This window comes from Ceratotherium simum, chromosome 6, assembly GCF_057802395.1.
Source record: "Ceratotherium simum simum isolate JZ-2026a chromosome 6, ASM5780239v1, whole genome shotgun sequence".
Classification (NCBI taxonomy): domain Eukaryota; kingdom Metazoa; phylum Chordata; class Mammalia; order Perissodactyla; family Rhinocerotidae; genus Ceratotherium; species Ceratotherium simum.
The window spans coordinates 76,414,749-76,430,290 of record NC_141905.1 but is presented as its reverse complement, the minus strand read 5'-3'; the positions used below and the strand labels follow the sequence as shown (position 1 = coordinate 76,430,290).

General features: G+C 37.3%; 1 protein-coding gene across 4 annotated transcripts in view; it reads left to right on the top strand.

The window, feature by feature from the left end:
- Positions 1–15,542, top strand: part of RAB11FIP2 (RAB11 family interacting protein 2) — a 43,202-nt gene that overhangs the window by 22,444 nt on the left and 5,216 nt on the right. For 2 of the 4 annotated variants that reach the window (XM_004428118.3, XM_087432686.1), the window contains exon 4: positions 10,063–10,108. In XM_004428118.3, the coding sequence (XP_004428175.1) occupies positions 10,063–10,108 (46 nt within the window). Of the gene's footprint in view, positions 1–1,048; positions 1,137–10,062; positions 10,109–12,779; positions 12,929–15,542 lie in introns of those variants that run through there. The other 2 variants (XM_087432682.1, XM_087432683.1) reach the window with 2 other exon arrangements.

Genomic DNA, 15,542 nt, shown 5'->3' with positions numbered 1-15,542 from the left:
CAGAAAAATCTCAAATTAATCTGTACTGTGGTCAGATACCTAAACTGGTAGACCTGGTTGGTAAGCTGGAGAAACTGGCTGGTTGAATTGATTTTGTTGAAAGTCACCAATTTGAAACTTATTTCAATTCATGTTGGCAGTTGGTCGGAATAATTCTTCATATCTTAAAAAGAACTGAAAAACATTCCATTGATACACTGTCAGGTCTAGATGTAAGTAATGTTTGTTATTTAGGAAAACAATTTCCTCTGCTCTTTGGGGACTTGATACCTTGTTGTTGAAACTTGTATTGACTTACCATTGATTTACTCAGTCAACTGTTAACCCAGTTTTTACAAATTTTTATTCAGCACTTTTATTAAGCACATTCATTTATTCAACATACATTTGTTAAGCATCTGCCGTGCCCTAGGGACTGTGTCAGGTGCTAGGACTGAAAAAATTGAGATACCATTCCTCCCTTCAAGTAGTTTATAGTTGAAAGGAGTGGGGAATTTGATAGATAAACAAAAGGCAAACTTTAAAAAAAATAATTTATTTTTTAGAGCAGTTTTCAGTCACAGCAGAATTGAGCGGAAGGTACAGACATTTCCCATATCGTCCCTACCTCCACACAAGCATAGCCTCTCCCATTATCAACATCCCCGACCAGGGTGATACATTGTTACACTTGATGGACCTACATTGATTGACGCATGACAATTATACAAAGTCCATAATTTACATTAGAGTTCACTGTTGGTGTTGTATATTCTGTGGGTTTAGATGTATCATGACGTGTGTCCACCTTTATAGTATCATACAGAGTATTCTCCCTCTCCTAGAATCATACAGTCTATAGCCTTTTCAGGTTGGCTTCTTTACTTAGTAATATGCATTTAAGTTTCCTCCATGTGTTTTCGTGGTTTGACAGCTCATTTCTTTTTTAGTGCTGAATAATGTCTGGATGTATCACAGTTTTTTTATCAGTTTACCTACTGAAGAACATCTGGGTTACTTCCAAGTTTTGGCAGTTATGAATAAAGCTTCTATAAACATTTGCTTGCAGGTTTTTGTGTGGACATAATTTTCAACTCCTTTGGGTAAATATCGTGGAGTGCAGTTGCTGGATCATATGGTAAGAATATGTGTAGTTTTGTAAGAAACTGCCAAACTGTCTTCCAAAGTGGCTGTACCAATTTGCATTCCCACCAGCAATGAAGGAGAGTTCCTGATGCTCCACGTCGTTGCCAGCATTTGGTGTTGTCAGTGTTCTGGATTTTGGCCATTCTAATAGGTGCATAGTGGTATCTTGTTGTTGTTTTAATTTGTATTTCCCTGGTGATGTGATGTGGAGCATCTTTTTGTATACTTATTGCCATCTGTATATCTTCCTTGGCGAGGTGTCTATTGAGATCTTTGGCCCATTTTTAAATTGTATTTTTTGTTTTCTTCTTGTTGTGTTTTGAGCGTTCTTTGTATACTTGGGATAACAGTTCTTTATCAGATATATCTTTGGCATGTATTTTCTCCCAGTCTGTGGCTTATCTTTTCATTCTCTTAACAGTGTCTTTTACTGAGCAGAAATGTTTAATTTTAATGAAGTCCAGCTTATCAATTCTTTCTTTCATGGATCATGCCTTTGGTATTGGATCTAAAAAGTTATTCCCATACCCAAGGTCATCTAGATTTTCTTCTATGTTATCATCTAGGAGTTTTATGGTTTTGTGTTTTACATTTAGGTCTGTGGTCAGTTTAGAGTTAATTTTTATAAAGGATGTGAGGTCTGTGTCTAGGTTCATATTTGGATAGCACTTTGTCATACAAAAAATTTTATATTCATTTCTTTTAACCTTTTAATCTTAATTCTTTGGAATAGGTGGTGGTATTTCTATTTCTTAACTAAAAATAAAATATGAAATTTAGAGCAGTTCAATAGGTTGTACCTGTATACTAGGTGGTAGGCAATACGTTTGGAAGGACAAATGGAGTCAAATCCAATAGGCTTTGAAAGCCAGGCTAAGGGATTTTGTTATTATTCAGGAGGAAGTTGGAGGCCAGTTTTTTGACAGATGAGTAATGAGGTTAGACTTGAGCTTTGAAACTCCCTACCCAGCCATGTTGCCTAGGCTGGGTTGGACAAGGGAGGACTGGTAGACTGTTAAGAGGCTGTTGAATAGTCTAGGCTGGAGGTAATGTGGTCTTGTGATCAGAAAGGTAGCAGTGAAAATGAGTAGTGAGGAAACAATGAGAGATCCATGTCTGGAAGCTGAATGGGGAGAATCTGGCAGCTTTTATGAGGCGTGCAAGCTGAAGGCTAGAGTTTAGGGTGTCTCTGAGGCTTTACCTTTGGTGACCAGGAGACTGGTTGTACCAGAAGGAGGAAAATCAGACAGAGCTAATATAAAAGACAAGATGATGATTGGTTTGGGACACGTTAAATTTGAGGTACAGGTAGGATGTCCAGTCATTGACTTTAAGTAGACATTTGTGAAGGTGGTATTACAAAGGATAAAGTGATTGTGGTTGAAGATAAAAGATTTAGCAGTCATCAATCTTGTGGTGGTAGTGGGAGAATATGAAATCACCAAGGTAGAGAAGAAAAAGAGGTCTGAAAACAGAACCTTAAGAAACATCCAGTTTCCCATCCAGGAGTGAAAAGAGGAAGATGACAAGAAACAAGAACAGTCATTGGTGCCAAATGGAGCTGAGAGGTTAAAGAGAATGAGGCTGTTGCCTTAGGTAAAAATAGTTTGTTGGTGATCTTTGTAAAAGAAGCGATCACGGGGCTGGCCCCGTGGCATAGTGGTTAAGTGCGCGCGCTCCGCTGCTGGCGGCCCGGGTTCGGATCCGGGGCACGCACCGACGCACCGCTTGTCAGGCCATGCTGTGGTGGTGTCCCATATAAAGTGGAGGAAGATGGGCACAGATGTTAGCCCAGAGCCAGTCTTCCTCAGCAAAAAGAGGAGGATTGGCATGGATGTCAGCTCAGGGCCGATCTTCCTCACGAAAAAAAACAGAAGCGATGAGTATTGGTGGTGGGGGCTGTGTTTCAGATTGCAGAAGGTGAGTGAGTAAAGGAACCAAGTCAGCAGGGGTCACTTGGGAGGGATGAGAGACTGGCCAGATAAACATGGTGGGATGTCTGGGGGGCAGTGGGCTGCAGCTGTGCTCTGGGGAGAGAGATGAGTCGATACAAATGGATGAGGGGACGATGAGGGTGATAGAGGAGGTCCACAAAGCGGGTCCCGTAGGTGGAGGGCATGAGACCGTCGGAAGGTGAGAGGATCAGGTGGGATTTTGATTGTGTAAGATCTTACTTACCCTGAGCAACCGTATCCCACCTTAGGGATTACTGTTCCTTTGGAAACATGTTTAGAGAAATTCTGTTTGTGAAAATGTGTTATAAATTATAAGGCAGTATATAAATATGAGGTGATATTATTCAAATCCAACTCAAAGCAGTTATACCATTGCAAAACTGCAGGAGCAATCAATCTTTAATAATGTAATCCTAAATTGAAACTAATTTTGAACATAAAGTACTCTAGCTCTCTCACACTCTGGTAATGTGAAAAGTGTTATTAAGTAAAGGCCAGGAATTTTTTTTTATGGCTAGCAGTGAATTATTTACAAAGTAGGAGACTATGTATATTTTGAGAAGAAAAAAATAGCATTAAATTTATGGAGCATAAATTATGGAGCATAAGCCAGAAATTGAAGGGAAAAGGGAAGTGTAGATAATGCATGTGAATAATCATGATATATTGTTTTTCTTTGGTTCTTCTCTCTTTCTTTCTAGTAGATCAATAGAACAAACCTTTGTCCCTAACCATTTTAAGTTACTAAGTGAATACCATAGGCATTTATGGGATATTCTTCTATCAGTTAGAGTCCTAGCAGGAAACAAAGGACACACTCACATGGATAACTGAAGAAAGTTTAGTGAAGAGAATGGTAACAGAGGGCTGTAGGGTTAAGGACACCGAGGAGGGACAGCACAGCCCCAGGGACCGGCAGTGTCTAGGAGGGACTGCCATGCTCGGGTGTGAGGGAGCAGCTGTGGTTGTTTGTAGAGGAGCTGCTGCTGCCGCAACTGCCCTGCAGCGGGAGGGACTGAGGAGGTGCTGTGAGGGGGCTGGGGCGGGGATCCGTCCCCTGCCTCCCCTTCTTTCTGCCCTGCAGTCTCACGCAGGTGCCTCCCAGTGGCAGAGTGTAACTGGAAGCCCGTGGGCGGGGGGCCCAGGTGGTGTGCTCTCCAGAGGTCAGCCTCCTGGGGTGCAGGAAGGGGCAGAATGGAGCAGGGGAGGCAAACAGAAAATAATGGGCACAGTTGGTTCAAAACCTACAGCTTTTCAGCCTTTGTTCTGTCTCTTTAAGACTGTCTAAGTCTTAGACTTTTCTCGGTCGTTTCTGGTTGGAAGACTTCTCAGGAGTGTTTTGGACTCCCTGACACCGACCGTCTCTGAGCTCACAGTGGGACTGAAGAGTTTGGAGCACTGTGTGGAAGGAGTACAGTGTATGGCTAAAGATCTTACACTGTGGAGTTCGGCTGCCTTTCTTTGTATCCTGACTCTGCCTCTCAATAACTGTGTTACCTTGGGAAAGCTTCTTAACTTCTCTGTGCCTGTTTCCTCTTCTGTAAGTGGAAATAAAAATAGCGCTCACCTCATAGGATTGTTAGGGAGGCTGAGTGAACATGTGAAGTGCTCAGAAAGGTGCCTGTAGCTCGGTTCAAGTCGAACAAGCATCAGCGGCTTGTTGGGCCGGGGGTGGTTCTTCTTTGCCCCCACTTCACTGTAAATGGGGCGTTTTTCTTTTCCTCTTTTCGGACTCGTTAAAGATTTTTTTTTTAATTTTATTGAGGTCGTATGATTTATAACATTGTGTAATTTCAGGTGTACATTATTGTATATCAGTTTCTGTATAGACTGCATCATGCTCACCACCAGTATTCTGATTTTTATCTGTCGCCGTACATATGTCCCCATTTACCCCTTTCGCCCACTCCCCACCCCCTTTCCCTCTGGTAACCACTAATCTGTTCTCTTTATCCATGTGTTTGTTTATCTTCCACATATGAATGAAATCATGTGGTGTTTTTCTTTCTCTGTCTGGCTTATTTCGCTTAACATCATACCCTCAAGGTCCATCCATGTTGTTGCAAATAAGACGACTTTGTTTTTATGGCTGAGTAGTGTTCCATTATATATATACACCACATCTTCTTTATCCATTCCTCAGTTGGTGGACACTGGGTTGCTTCTACGTCTTGGCTATAGTGAATAATGCCGCAGTGAACATAGGGGAGCATAAATCTCTTTGAATTGTTGATTTCAAGTTCTTTGGGTAAATACCCAGTAGTGGGATAGCTGGATCGTATGGTATTTCTATTTTTAATTTTTTGAGATATCTCCATACTCGTCTATAGTGGCTGCACCAGTTTGTGTTCCCACCAGCACTGTATGAGGGTTTCCTTTTCTCCACATCCTCTCCAACGTTTTGTTATTTTTCATTAAAGATTTTATGTTATGTTACAGTTCTCTGTTTATACCCCTCCTCCTTAACTATATCTGTCACCAAAGTGAAGCCTCAGGTCTCTGGAGCCCACTCTCTCAGTTAAATAAGATCAATAGGGTACTGTCCTTTGAAAATAATGTCACAAGTTCTTCTGTGATAGTTTAAAGTTATGCTTATTTCCCACACTCGAGAAGGAACCGAACGGTGTTTGAGTTGCTCCTCTTCTACCCCCCTTCCCCTGTTTGCCCCCTCCCAGCCAGGTGAGACACCTCCTAGGTTTTGCAGCTAACTTGAATTCACTTATTAAATACAAAATGGGTCAAGTTATAGGCCAAAATAGACTTAGCTTTATAATTTCAGCAGTAATGGGGCTTGGAAAGAGATACTATGAAAGATGTAATAATACTTGTTTTTAAATGCCTTCAGAAGAGTTTCAAGTGGTGTTATATGCCTTCTCATTGAAAGATTTAAAATCCTAGAGCCAGGAGTTTACACAGTGTGCGTTATGATATAGTAACAAGACAGCTAGTTAATCAGTTTTAATAGATCTTTGTTCTTCTGTGGAGATTGTCTTGACAAGCACTTTATACTTTTCACTCTAAATAATCTCATCCCTTTCTTATATATTCTTGCTCCAAAAGAATGTATTTATGTTTTAAAAAGAGAAAAGGAAGGACAAAGGGAAAAACTCTGATCACTGCTAAATGCCTTAGTGATTTCTGCAGTGGTCAGTTTTATCACTCTATAAAGATTGGTTTGCTTTTCTGGCTATCTATGGAAGACTAGTCCATAGCAGAAATTGAAGGACAGTTTCAAGTTCTCACTAATTTACTTATTTCTTTACTCAGTATTTATTCTAACTTCAAAATAAATTAATAAGTGATGTTATAGAAGAGATGCTAATGATTCTTTAAATATATTTGAGTACTATTAATTTCAAAATTCAAAATTAGCGTTTATTTGGAAAAATTCTAAAATTTGGAAATATCACGAAGTAAAAAATAAACTTTTACCTAAAAACTTTAGAATGTTAAGGTAAAAAATTTTATTAGTTTAAAATATTTTTAAAAATATGACTTTACAATATTTTTATCAGTTTAAAAGTTAATTTAAAATCTTCTGCCACCCCCCAAACTCCTTCAGTTCTGATTTCTAAAGTGAATTTTTTTAAATTCTGAAGTTTAAATCTGTATAGACTTTTTCAGTGTGAGCATGTCTAAGTTTATTCGATACCTGGTTAAAAACACCATTTTCCTTAACCTGTCAACAGCTCAGTTGAGCAGTCAGACTGTATTATTCAGTATCTTGTCTGACGTGAGGACAGCAGTCCGAAGAGAAAGATAGCACAAATTGGTGCCACACTTCCATAAATAGAGACATTTTATTTTTCAGCAAGCTAATTCAATCCAGTTCAGTTAACTCATTTTCCCTGTTAAGGACAGATCGAAAAAGGCAGCCATGAATGACTGGGCTTGTCATGTGTTTGACACGTCAGTGTGTGAATATAAAGCCGACCACAAGGGAGGGGTCTGCCTTTAGATTTCAGACAATGCCCCATACAAGAGCCCTCTCCCTTGATCTGCCCTGGGGACTGCTGGAGAGGGTGTCAGGGCTCTCAGATCGCACTCAGGTATCATGGGAAATGGCTGGGGCTTGCTGCGCTCCACACCCTTTCTCTTCCGGTTGTGACCTTTTCCGTTTAATTATTTTTAAGAATTCTCAGACATTTTTCAGGTTGTCACTGAGTTTCGCTTTAGTTCTGTAAGCTAAAGCCTTTGGATATTACATATTGTTAGTTTTGTGATTTTGATAAAATCTTTGTCCTAAATGTCTCTTCCTTAAAAACCCTTATTACAATAAATAGAATATGATTGTTTCTATTTCTTAGTTCAGTAATTTCTTCCTGAGACATATAGTGAAATTTATACAGTCACAATATTGTTTATTCTTCAAGGATGTAATGGAATGGATTATGCTACCGAACATGAAACGTTTAAATAACAGTTATGAAAGAAGATGAAAATTGTCAAAAAATTGCCTGTTGCTCTGTGGATCAGGTCTACGAGCCTCATCTTTTGCATCAAAACCCTTCAAGGGCTCCTTCCCACGCTGCTGCCTTGTGTTCCAGTCTCTTCCGTGTTCATAATGGCGCTGCTGTCTTCAGGGTCCTCTTTCTCTGGCCAGCAGATCTATCCTTCATGTGATTTTAAATCCTACTTTTTCCTTGACTTAGGCCTTCCTTGACTAATTGCTGTGATAGAGCATTTCTTTCTTCTGTGTGGTCTGAAAATTTAACTCTCAAAATGCTCTTCTCCCTGCCACGAGTGCTGCTCTAGCCTGTGCCTCCTCAAAAGGAGGTGGTGTTTGCTGTCTAGTTAAATTATGGGTCCTGTATCTTCAGGGCTTCAGTAGTGCAACCAGTGCTCACTAAGTGGATCTGTGTGCAGAGAGTGGGGCTCGGGCTGTGTGTCACAGGACATTCTAGGGCCAGACACCTCCACCACTTAGCAACGTATGACCACATGCAAGTTACCTAACCTCTCTGTGACTCGTTTCCTTATTTTCACAATGAAAATCATACCTACCTTAAGGGTTATGAAGACTAAAGGAGTTAATGTTGGTAAAGTGCTTAGAACAGTGTCTGGCACAGACTATGTAAATGTTTATTAAATAAAATAATTTATTGAACATGTTCTTTCTGCTTGTCACTTTGCTAAGCGTTTTGCATGTTGTTAGCTCATTTAACCTTCACAGTAGTCTTATGTGGTGGATACTGTTGCCATCCCCATTTTACAGATGAGGGAGCCCAGACAATCAAAGTTAAATAGCTTGCTCAAGGTCAGACGGCAAGTAGAGGGCAGAAGCAGGATTTGAATTCACACCACCTGGCTCCAGGGCCCTCAACCCCTTCTCTTCCTGTAACCACTGTGGACTACTGTCAACCTGAACGTAAATCGTTTTGTCCTTGAGAAGATCGAAGTCAGATGGAGAGGGATGCACAAAATTCGTTTGTTGACCTTTTAGAAAACAGCATGCTGTGAGATCATGGGGCAGGGAGAGAGTGGTCCCGCCGGACCCCGTGTTGACCGCCTCGGATTGAAAGTCAGAGAGGGTGGGAACCACACGTGTTGGCATCTGCTACCACGGCACTCTAGACCTGGGTGTACTATAGGATGATGTCTTTGCAGATTTTGTTTTTGTTGTTTTCTTTTAAGCCACTCTTTTGTCAGTCTCTTGAGGCTTTGCTGGTGCAGTGACTCTAGTCTGGGACCATACAGAACACCATAAAGACAGTGAGATACAGGGAAGGAGAAAATGCATCCACCGCGTGGGCCTGTAAAGGGTGCATGGTGGGTATTTAAAATGTGTTTCAGTCTTCTCTACCACATCACCCAGCTCTACTGAAATACTAAATTTATCCACAGTAGTTCTAGCTTGAAAAGGTCAGCAACCAGTTCTGGAAGCTAGTACTACAGATCTTAGTCATAACAAATGAAACCTTGCATGTGTGAGAAATTCTCTTGAGGTGGTTGTACATGCATGTGGATTTACAGCTTGGGATAGGTACGTGTAATAATAGATATTTTCCAGACATTATATCCAGTGTCCAGACTTTCTGTGCACACTATAAAAAGTTTTAAAAGTGAATTTCTTCAAAGGATTCCAATTATTTAGCTGATAAAGCACAGATAATGAAAAAAATATATTTTGTCTTTACGGGGGGCTGGGGGGGATAAAAAGGTTCCTAGGACAGTAATGCTTTGTAGAGGTTCTAATGGCTAATACTCTTAAGGCCTGGGTAGAAATTAAACTTGAATAGCAACGATGAAATATTTACTCATCAGATGGCTTTGAAGTTGAGCTTCTTTTTGGTTGCAGTCCCCGTCCTAATGGATGTGTTTCAAAGAAGAAAATGATTATAGCATTCAGCTGGGATGTGTTCTTACTCTGCGTGGAAGAAATCCATTTTGTTTTGGTCCATTTGGGTATTTAAATTGTGAAGAACGGCTACTTAGAAATCACATTAATGACAGAAATGGTTCATACAACTGTGAATTTGTTCTTATTGACAGGATGGTGTTTAAAAGTTAATTTTTCTAATACCTGTAGAATTTTTTTAAAAGATTGCTTTAACTCTTTTATTCTACTTTCTAAAGTAAATTTAATTATCCATAGTTTTATATCAGAAGGCATAAGGTGAGTGAATGTGTACATATAAAATGAATAATACATTATAAAATTTAGTTTTATAAATATCTCGCTGGGTAAAATCGCTTAAGTTTAAAGATGTTTAGTAACTACATATTTAAAGGTACAGTTCTTCAGTTCTGATAATAACTGAGGGATTTTCCTTCGAAGTTTAAAATTGTAGATGCTTTAGAATGTTGAGCAAATATTGTTTTTCTTCTACATCGTGGATTAAATTTCACTTGTCTGTGTAATTTAGAACTTTAGAAATTGTTGTGGAAATGTTGGTTAAAAATGTTCTGTTTTTATGTTTCCTCCCACGTGGACTATGATACACTTTTTTTTTAACATTTATGTTTGTCTTTTATTACTCAGTTTTCATATGAATCCGACAAGCAATGAAGACCTCAGGAAAATCCTGGTAAGTTGCTATGGGGTTAGAGAATTACCAAATAACCAGCCACATGCCGGCCTTCTGTCTGGCACACATTTCTAGAAAAGCCTCCGTCTCCTTGAATCCCTCAGTTACCTACGAATTATATTATAGCTTAGTGTGGTGATGTGGGGAGAAAGAAGAAAAGCAAAATTCATACTTTGTCTTTAATAGACAATATGGTGTGACTTCTGTACCATCTGTGGAAGTTCAAACGAACATTATAGTTATAACTGAGGCCAATTTAGAATATACATATTTTGTTTGCAGACTGTTTTAAAATTACTATAAAAGCTGTATGTCAAGGTCAACATTATAGTTATGAAAGAAGAGCATGCGGAGAAAACTAACATTTCTTGTTGTTTTGACAAAGAATGAAGAAAGAATAAAACTGCTTGTTAACATTCAACAATAGGAAAAGCATCCTGGCAAGAGATCGGTTAGCCAGGAAAGTATTTGAAGGAACCTTTAGGACACTTACCTTCCTAGTCAGAACAAAACCAAATATAGTAACAGGCTTGGTAGCGACCAGCTAAATTAACTCACATATTTTGTAAGGATTATTTAGATATCTTAACTTCATTTTACTGTTATTTGAAGTCTAGTTTTGGATCTCTGTTCGAGTTCCATTGCATCTTCAGTCAATTCTAAATATATTAAATCTGGAGAATAAGTTGCTTTACAAAAATATGGGCACATGTTCTTGGTAGAAAACTAAATTCTCACTGAATTACAGAAATAGAGCCATTATTCCAAGGGGCTGGTGGTTAGTGTTTGAACCATCTGTCCTTAATGTGTGTGATCCAGATGTATAATAAGAATTTTTTAAAGCAATAACATATCACAATTTTCTATGATGTGATATGCCTCGAAAAAACCATGGTGGTGTATAACACGTTCTAAATGCAGTTATTTGTCTTTAAAATTGTAGAAAACATAGAAGCAGAGGCCTTTGTACTGTGTTTTTGCTGTTTTATGTAAATGATGTATAAGTTTTGATGTTTCATAAATACTCAAGTCTTTATAATATGGCTGTCTGGCGAGAAATGTCAGAATATATGAAGTCAGCCTTTGATCAGATAGTAAAATGAATTCTATCAGGCAGTGACTTAATCTCAAACAAAATGCAACATCAAAAAATTGATTTAATGTGTAGCTATTGTTTATTAAGTAACATTAATTACAATTTCTATGTGCTTGTAAATGTACTTTTCCAAATCTTGTAATTTATTGCTGTAAAAGCATCCTTAGAATTCTTTAAAGAAATAAAATGTGAAAATTGTTTTAGTTAAAGGATTTAAAGGTGATAAAAGAATGCTTGATGTGTGATTGTTTTTCTCTGGAATACTAACTATTCTAAATGACAGTTAAAGGATTAGTAGGTGTTGTTAATTTACTGCAAGATACAATTAAGAGGAGAAAGCTCATCCTCATACTGATCATTATTGAGGAAAAGTATTTGAACAATTTTTATGTTGAAGATTATAAGATGTTTGAAGTAATTTACATTAAGTTCTCCAATAATAGCCATCCACCAAGTTATTTTTTCCCCTTCTGGACATAGTATTTTGTAATTAAGTTTGTATGTCTTATACGCTAGTGCCAACACCTGTCTGTGAAAGCGCAGTGTTTAAACAGGAGCAGTAGCCAGTTGAAAGGGCAGTGTGAGCTCTTTAAGGCCTAATTAAGAACTGAAAGGGAGATGAAGGGAGTAGGACAAAAGATGTGAAAGTAGCTGAGATGATATTCCCAGAGCACAGTTCCTCATTAGAACAATAATGAGATGATCAGAGAGTGCCAAGCCGTCATCTTATCTCGTGCTCTCCCCTCCAGTCGCCTTGGACGTCGGTTAGTACCCCACCAATATTTGGTTACCAGGACAACCTTTCTTTAATCTTCAGTTATTTTGAGTCCTCTTAATTTGCTTTTGTTTAAATTTAAATATTGTAAAAAAAATATACATTTCCTAGTTTAAAAGGCTAGACTATGTGTAAAGTAAAAATAGATCATTAGTAATTCTCAAAGTCTTTTGCATAGCCATATTATTTAAAATTCCCATTAGAAAACTCTATGTAATAATTCTGTTATTCTCTCACCCAATGCCTATTTTCTTATATCTGCATATGGAAATTTTTAAGAGAGGTTGGGTAGGGATGCAAAAGGATTAGTTGTGAAAAGAAAAGAGACAAGAAAAATTTACATTAAATTTCAATATAAGAAGACATCTTAAAAACATATGTGCTATCTATATGGAGTGCTGGAGGAAAAAATATTGAGTACTTAGGTTATTTGAGTAGGTTATTTGAGTCTTTACCAGTTTGGAGATTTCTCAATTTTAAAAGTTTTTCCAAAAATAGTGTTAAAAGTATTTTTTGAAAAACTAATTTTTATATTTGCCTGAGAGTTTTCCTCTTTAAGCAAAATAATTTTTGCAACCAGAAAGTATTTTAATTTCCTATTGTATATATTACTTAATATTAACCTTTGTTATTTTATTTGGAAGTGTATCAACAAACAGAAGGATATATATATAGAGAGAGATTATGTCAATTTAAGAATCTTATGCCTAAAATTAGAAAGTTTACATGATTTTTAAATATGGGATAAAATCTGGAACTAGGCATAAAACTGTTTTTAATTATTTTATATTCTTTTCCAGAATACAGTTTATAGTACATGTGTTTCTAAGATGTTTTCCTGCCTAGAAACGTGATGCAGAAATTTGGGGTAAAATTTTCACATGAAAGGACAAATGGAAAATTTATTGAAAAGGTCAGAAATGTATTTCCAGGAAATCTGTCTCTGCATAAGTATTAGATGGTTGTGATAGAAAAATAAGCCAAATAATAGATCTGTATATTCTAGATTATGGCTGTAAAATGTTGAACAATATTCCAGGATAATAATCAATTATTTTGAGGCTAAACTTTTAGATTGGTTTATATCATGGCATTAATTTATACTACTTAGATCAAAATAAGATTTTTTTGACATGTCTTTCATCTTCATTGTCTTTAGAGAAATGTTTAAAAAAATTTTTTTAACTGCATTATCTGGTAGTACTGGTGTAGTGTAAAATATAACAATATAAGTGATTTTTCTAACTGTATATCATCACTTAATTAGTTTGGAGAAGTCAGTTTATATATGTATAATTTGATTAAGGTTAGAGAGACTCAACTGATGCTATTCTTATGTTAAATTAAGAAGAAAACATAAAAGCTCATCAGTAATGAATCCCATTTAGTTTTAATTTCATTAATCCCTGCAATTCTCACAAGAACTCCTATTTTTCAGTAAATATTTTATTAGGAAAGTGAAATCACCTTAGTAGGATGTTATTACTTTTTTAAAATTCAGTTCAGAAAAAATCACTTTGTGGACCAGGACGTTTTAGAGTTGAAAGGGGCCTTGGAGAGCATCTCATTTATCAGATAAGGAAAGTGAGACCTAGGTTGGTTTCTGTCTCAAATCTGTACAGAATTACTTAGGTTAAAGTAAGGAACTTCAGCTTATTTTTTTTTTTTTTTTTAAAGATTTTATTTATTTATTTTTCCCCCAAAGCCCCAGTACATAGTTGTCTGTCATAGCTGCACATCCTTCTAGTTGCTGTATGTGGGATGCGGCCTCAGCATGGCTGGAGGAGTGGTGCCTCGGTGCGCACCCGGGATCCGAACCCGGGCCGCCGGCAGCGGAGAGCACGCACTTAACCGCTAAGCCACGGGGCCGGCCCCCTCAGCTTATTTTTAATAAATTTTAAAAATATACTTACTTCTATAGTATATCTTATCTTTTCTATAGAAACCTGCTTAATATAATAATTGTTTAATAAGAATATGTTAGGAAATTATGTTTTCTCTCTCTAAAGTACTCATGACCAGTTAAATAAACTAGTAAATACATGAGAGAGTATGTGTGTAGATTTAATCTTAGAAAGATGAATTGGTCTGAGAGAGAAGAGAATAAAAAGTAAATCAACGCTTGTCTCCAGAATTGTCCTTTAACATTTGCAGAGCAATACTCTGAAATGTTTTTAGGGACAAAGGTAATACAACTCATGAACGTGCATTTGTTCCAGTTTCTAATGCTAAAGTAAGTTGTTTTAAATATATCTCGCAGAATTAAAACTCACTTCCCTTTAGCATCCTCTCGATTCATTCTCTTAATCCAGTAGAGGCTCTTATTAACTCTTGTCTTTAATATTTCAATAACTTTCTAACTAATCTCAGCCCCTCCAAATGATCTGACCCACTGTGGCCATTTTCATTTTCCTAGAATTGAGCTTTAATCCTATCTTTCCTCTGTGTAGAAACCTTCAGTGGCTCCCTATTTCCCTTATTTAGCAATAAGTCTAAAATAATAATATTCAACTTAATAATAGTATTCAACATCCCTGAGGGTCTATTTGGAACTGCCGTTTCAGCCTCGCTGCTCCCCATCCTGAGCCTTATTTTCCAGCTGAACCCCGCTGATTACCTATCAGTGACACTGTGCCTTGAACCCTGTTTCCTCCTCTGAACAAGCAGAGCCCACTGCTTGAGATGCCCGTTACACACTTCTGCCTCGTAAAATCTTTGAAGACCTAGTGCAAGCTATATCTTCTTCACGAAACCTGAGAGATTCTATGAGATTGGAGAAGTTTCTAGTCCTGAGTTTTTTCCTTTATCTTGGTGAAGGGAGTGTGCCTCGGTTAACACAAGCATCAAATTGCTGTCTGAAATGGAGCTTGTTTCTCTGCTGTGACAGAGTCCTGGTGCCTGGGGGAGGACGGGATACAAAGTTACACTCTGGTTTTACTGATGAAAACTCCTAGACACAGAGCAAATTAAAGTAGATCCTGAAAATGAGTCAAGACAAATTTAATTTCTAAGAAAAAAAGGCCTCTCTCCATTCACCAGTCCCCATTCTCCATTCTCCACTGAATAGATTAAATACTATTAGTCTGTAAGAGCAAGACCAATTTCCTCAATATTTTAGTTTATTTTCCTTAAAGCCAAATGGAAATGTTTCGAAAGAAAGTGATGAAAACCATTTTAAGTTGTTGAGTTTTGTGATAGAAGTATATATAAAAAGGCGTAAAGATTGCACTTTATATTTGGGCATTATATTTTACTTAATGAAAAATCTAAATACTATACACTATAAATAGAAGATGATGTTACAGTGCCTTTTGATTAAATTCCTGAGAAATATTTTTCTTTTAATATTACAATGCTTTGTAATAAAAATGAATTAAATCAATGCCTTTTTTTCCTTCTTTGTTTATATTTATACTTCTGTGTAAAAAGAATTTTCATCAATAGAATAAAGTTAACAAAATAAGTACATAGTGAAATGGGAGAGAATGCAGATATACTAATCCCAAGTATTAACGTGATTGTAGTTGAACTTTGAGTTTCCTGATAACCAGGGCAAAAAGGGA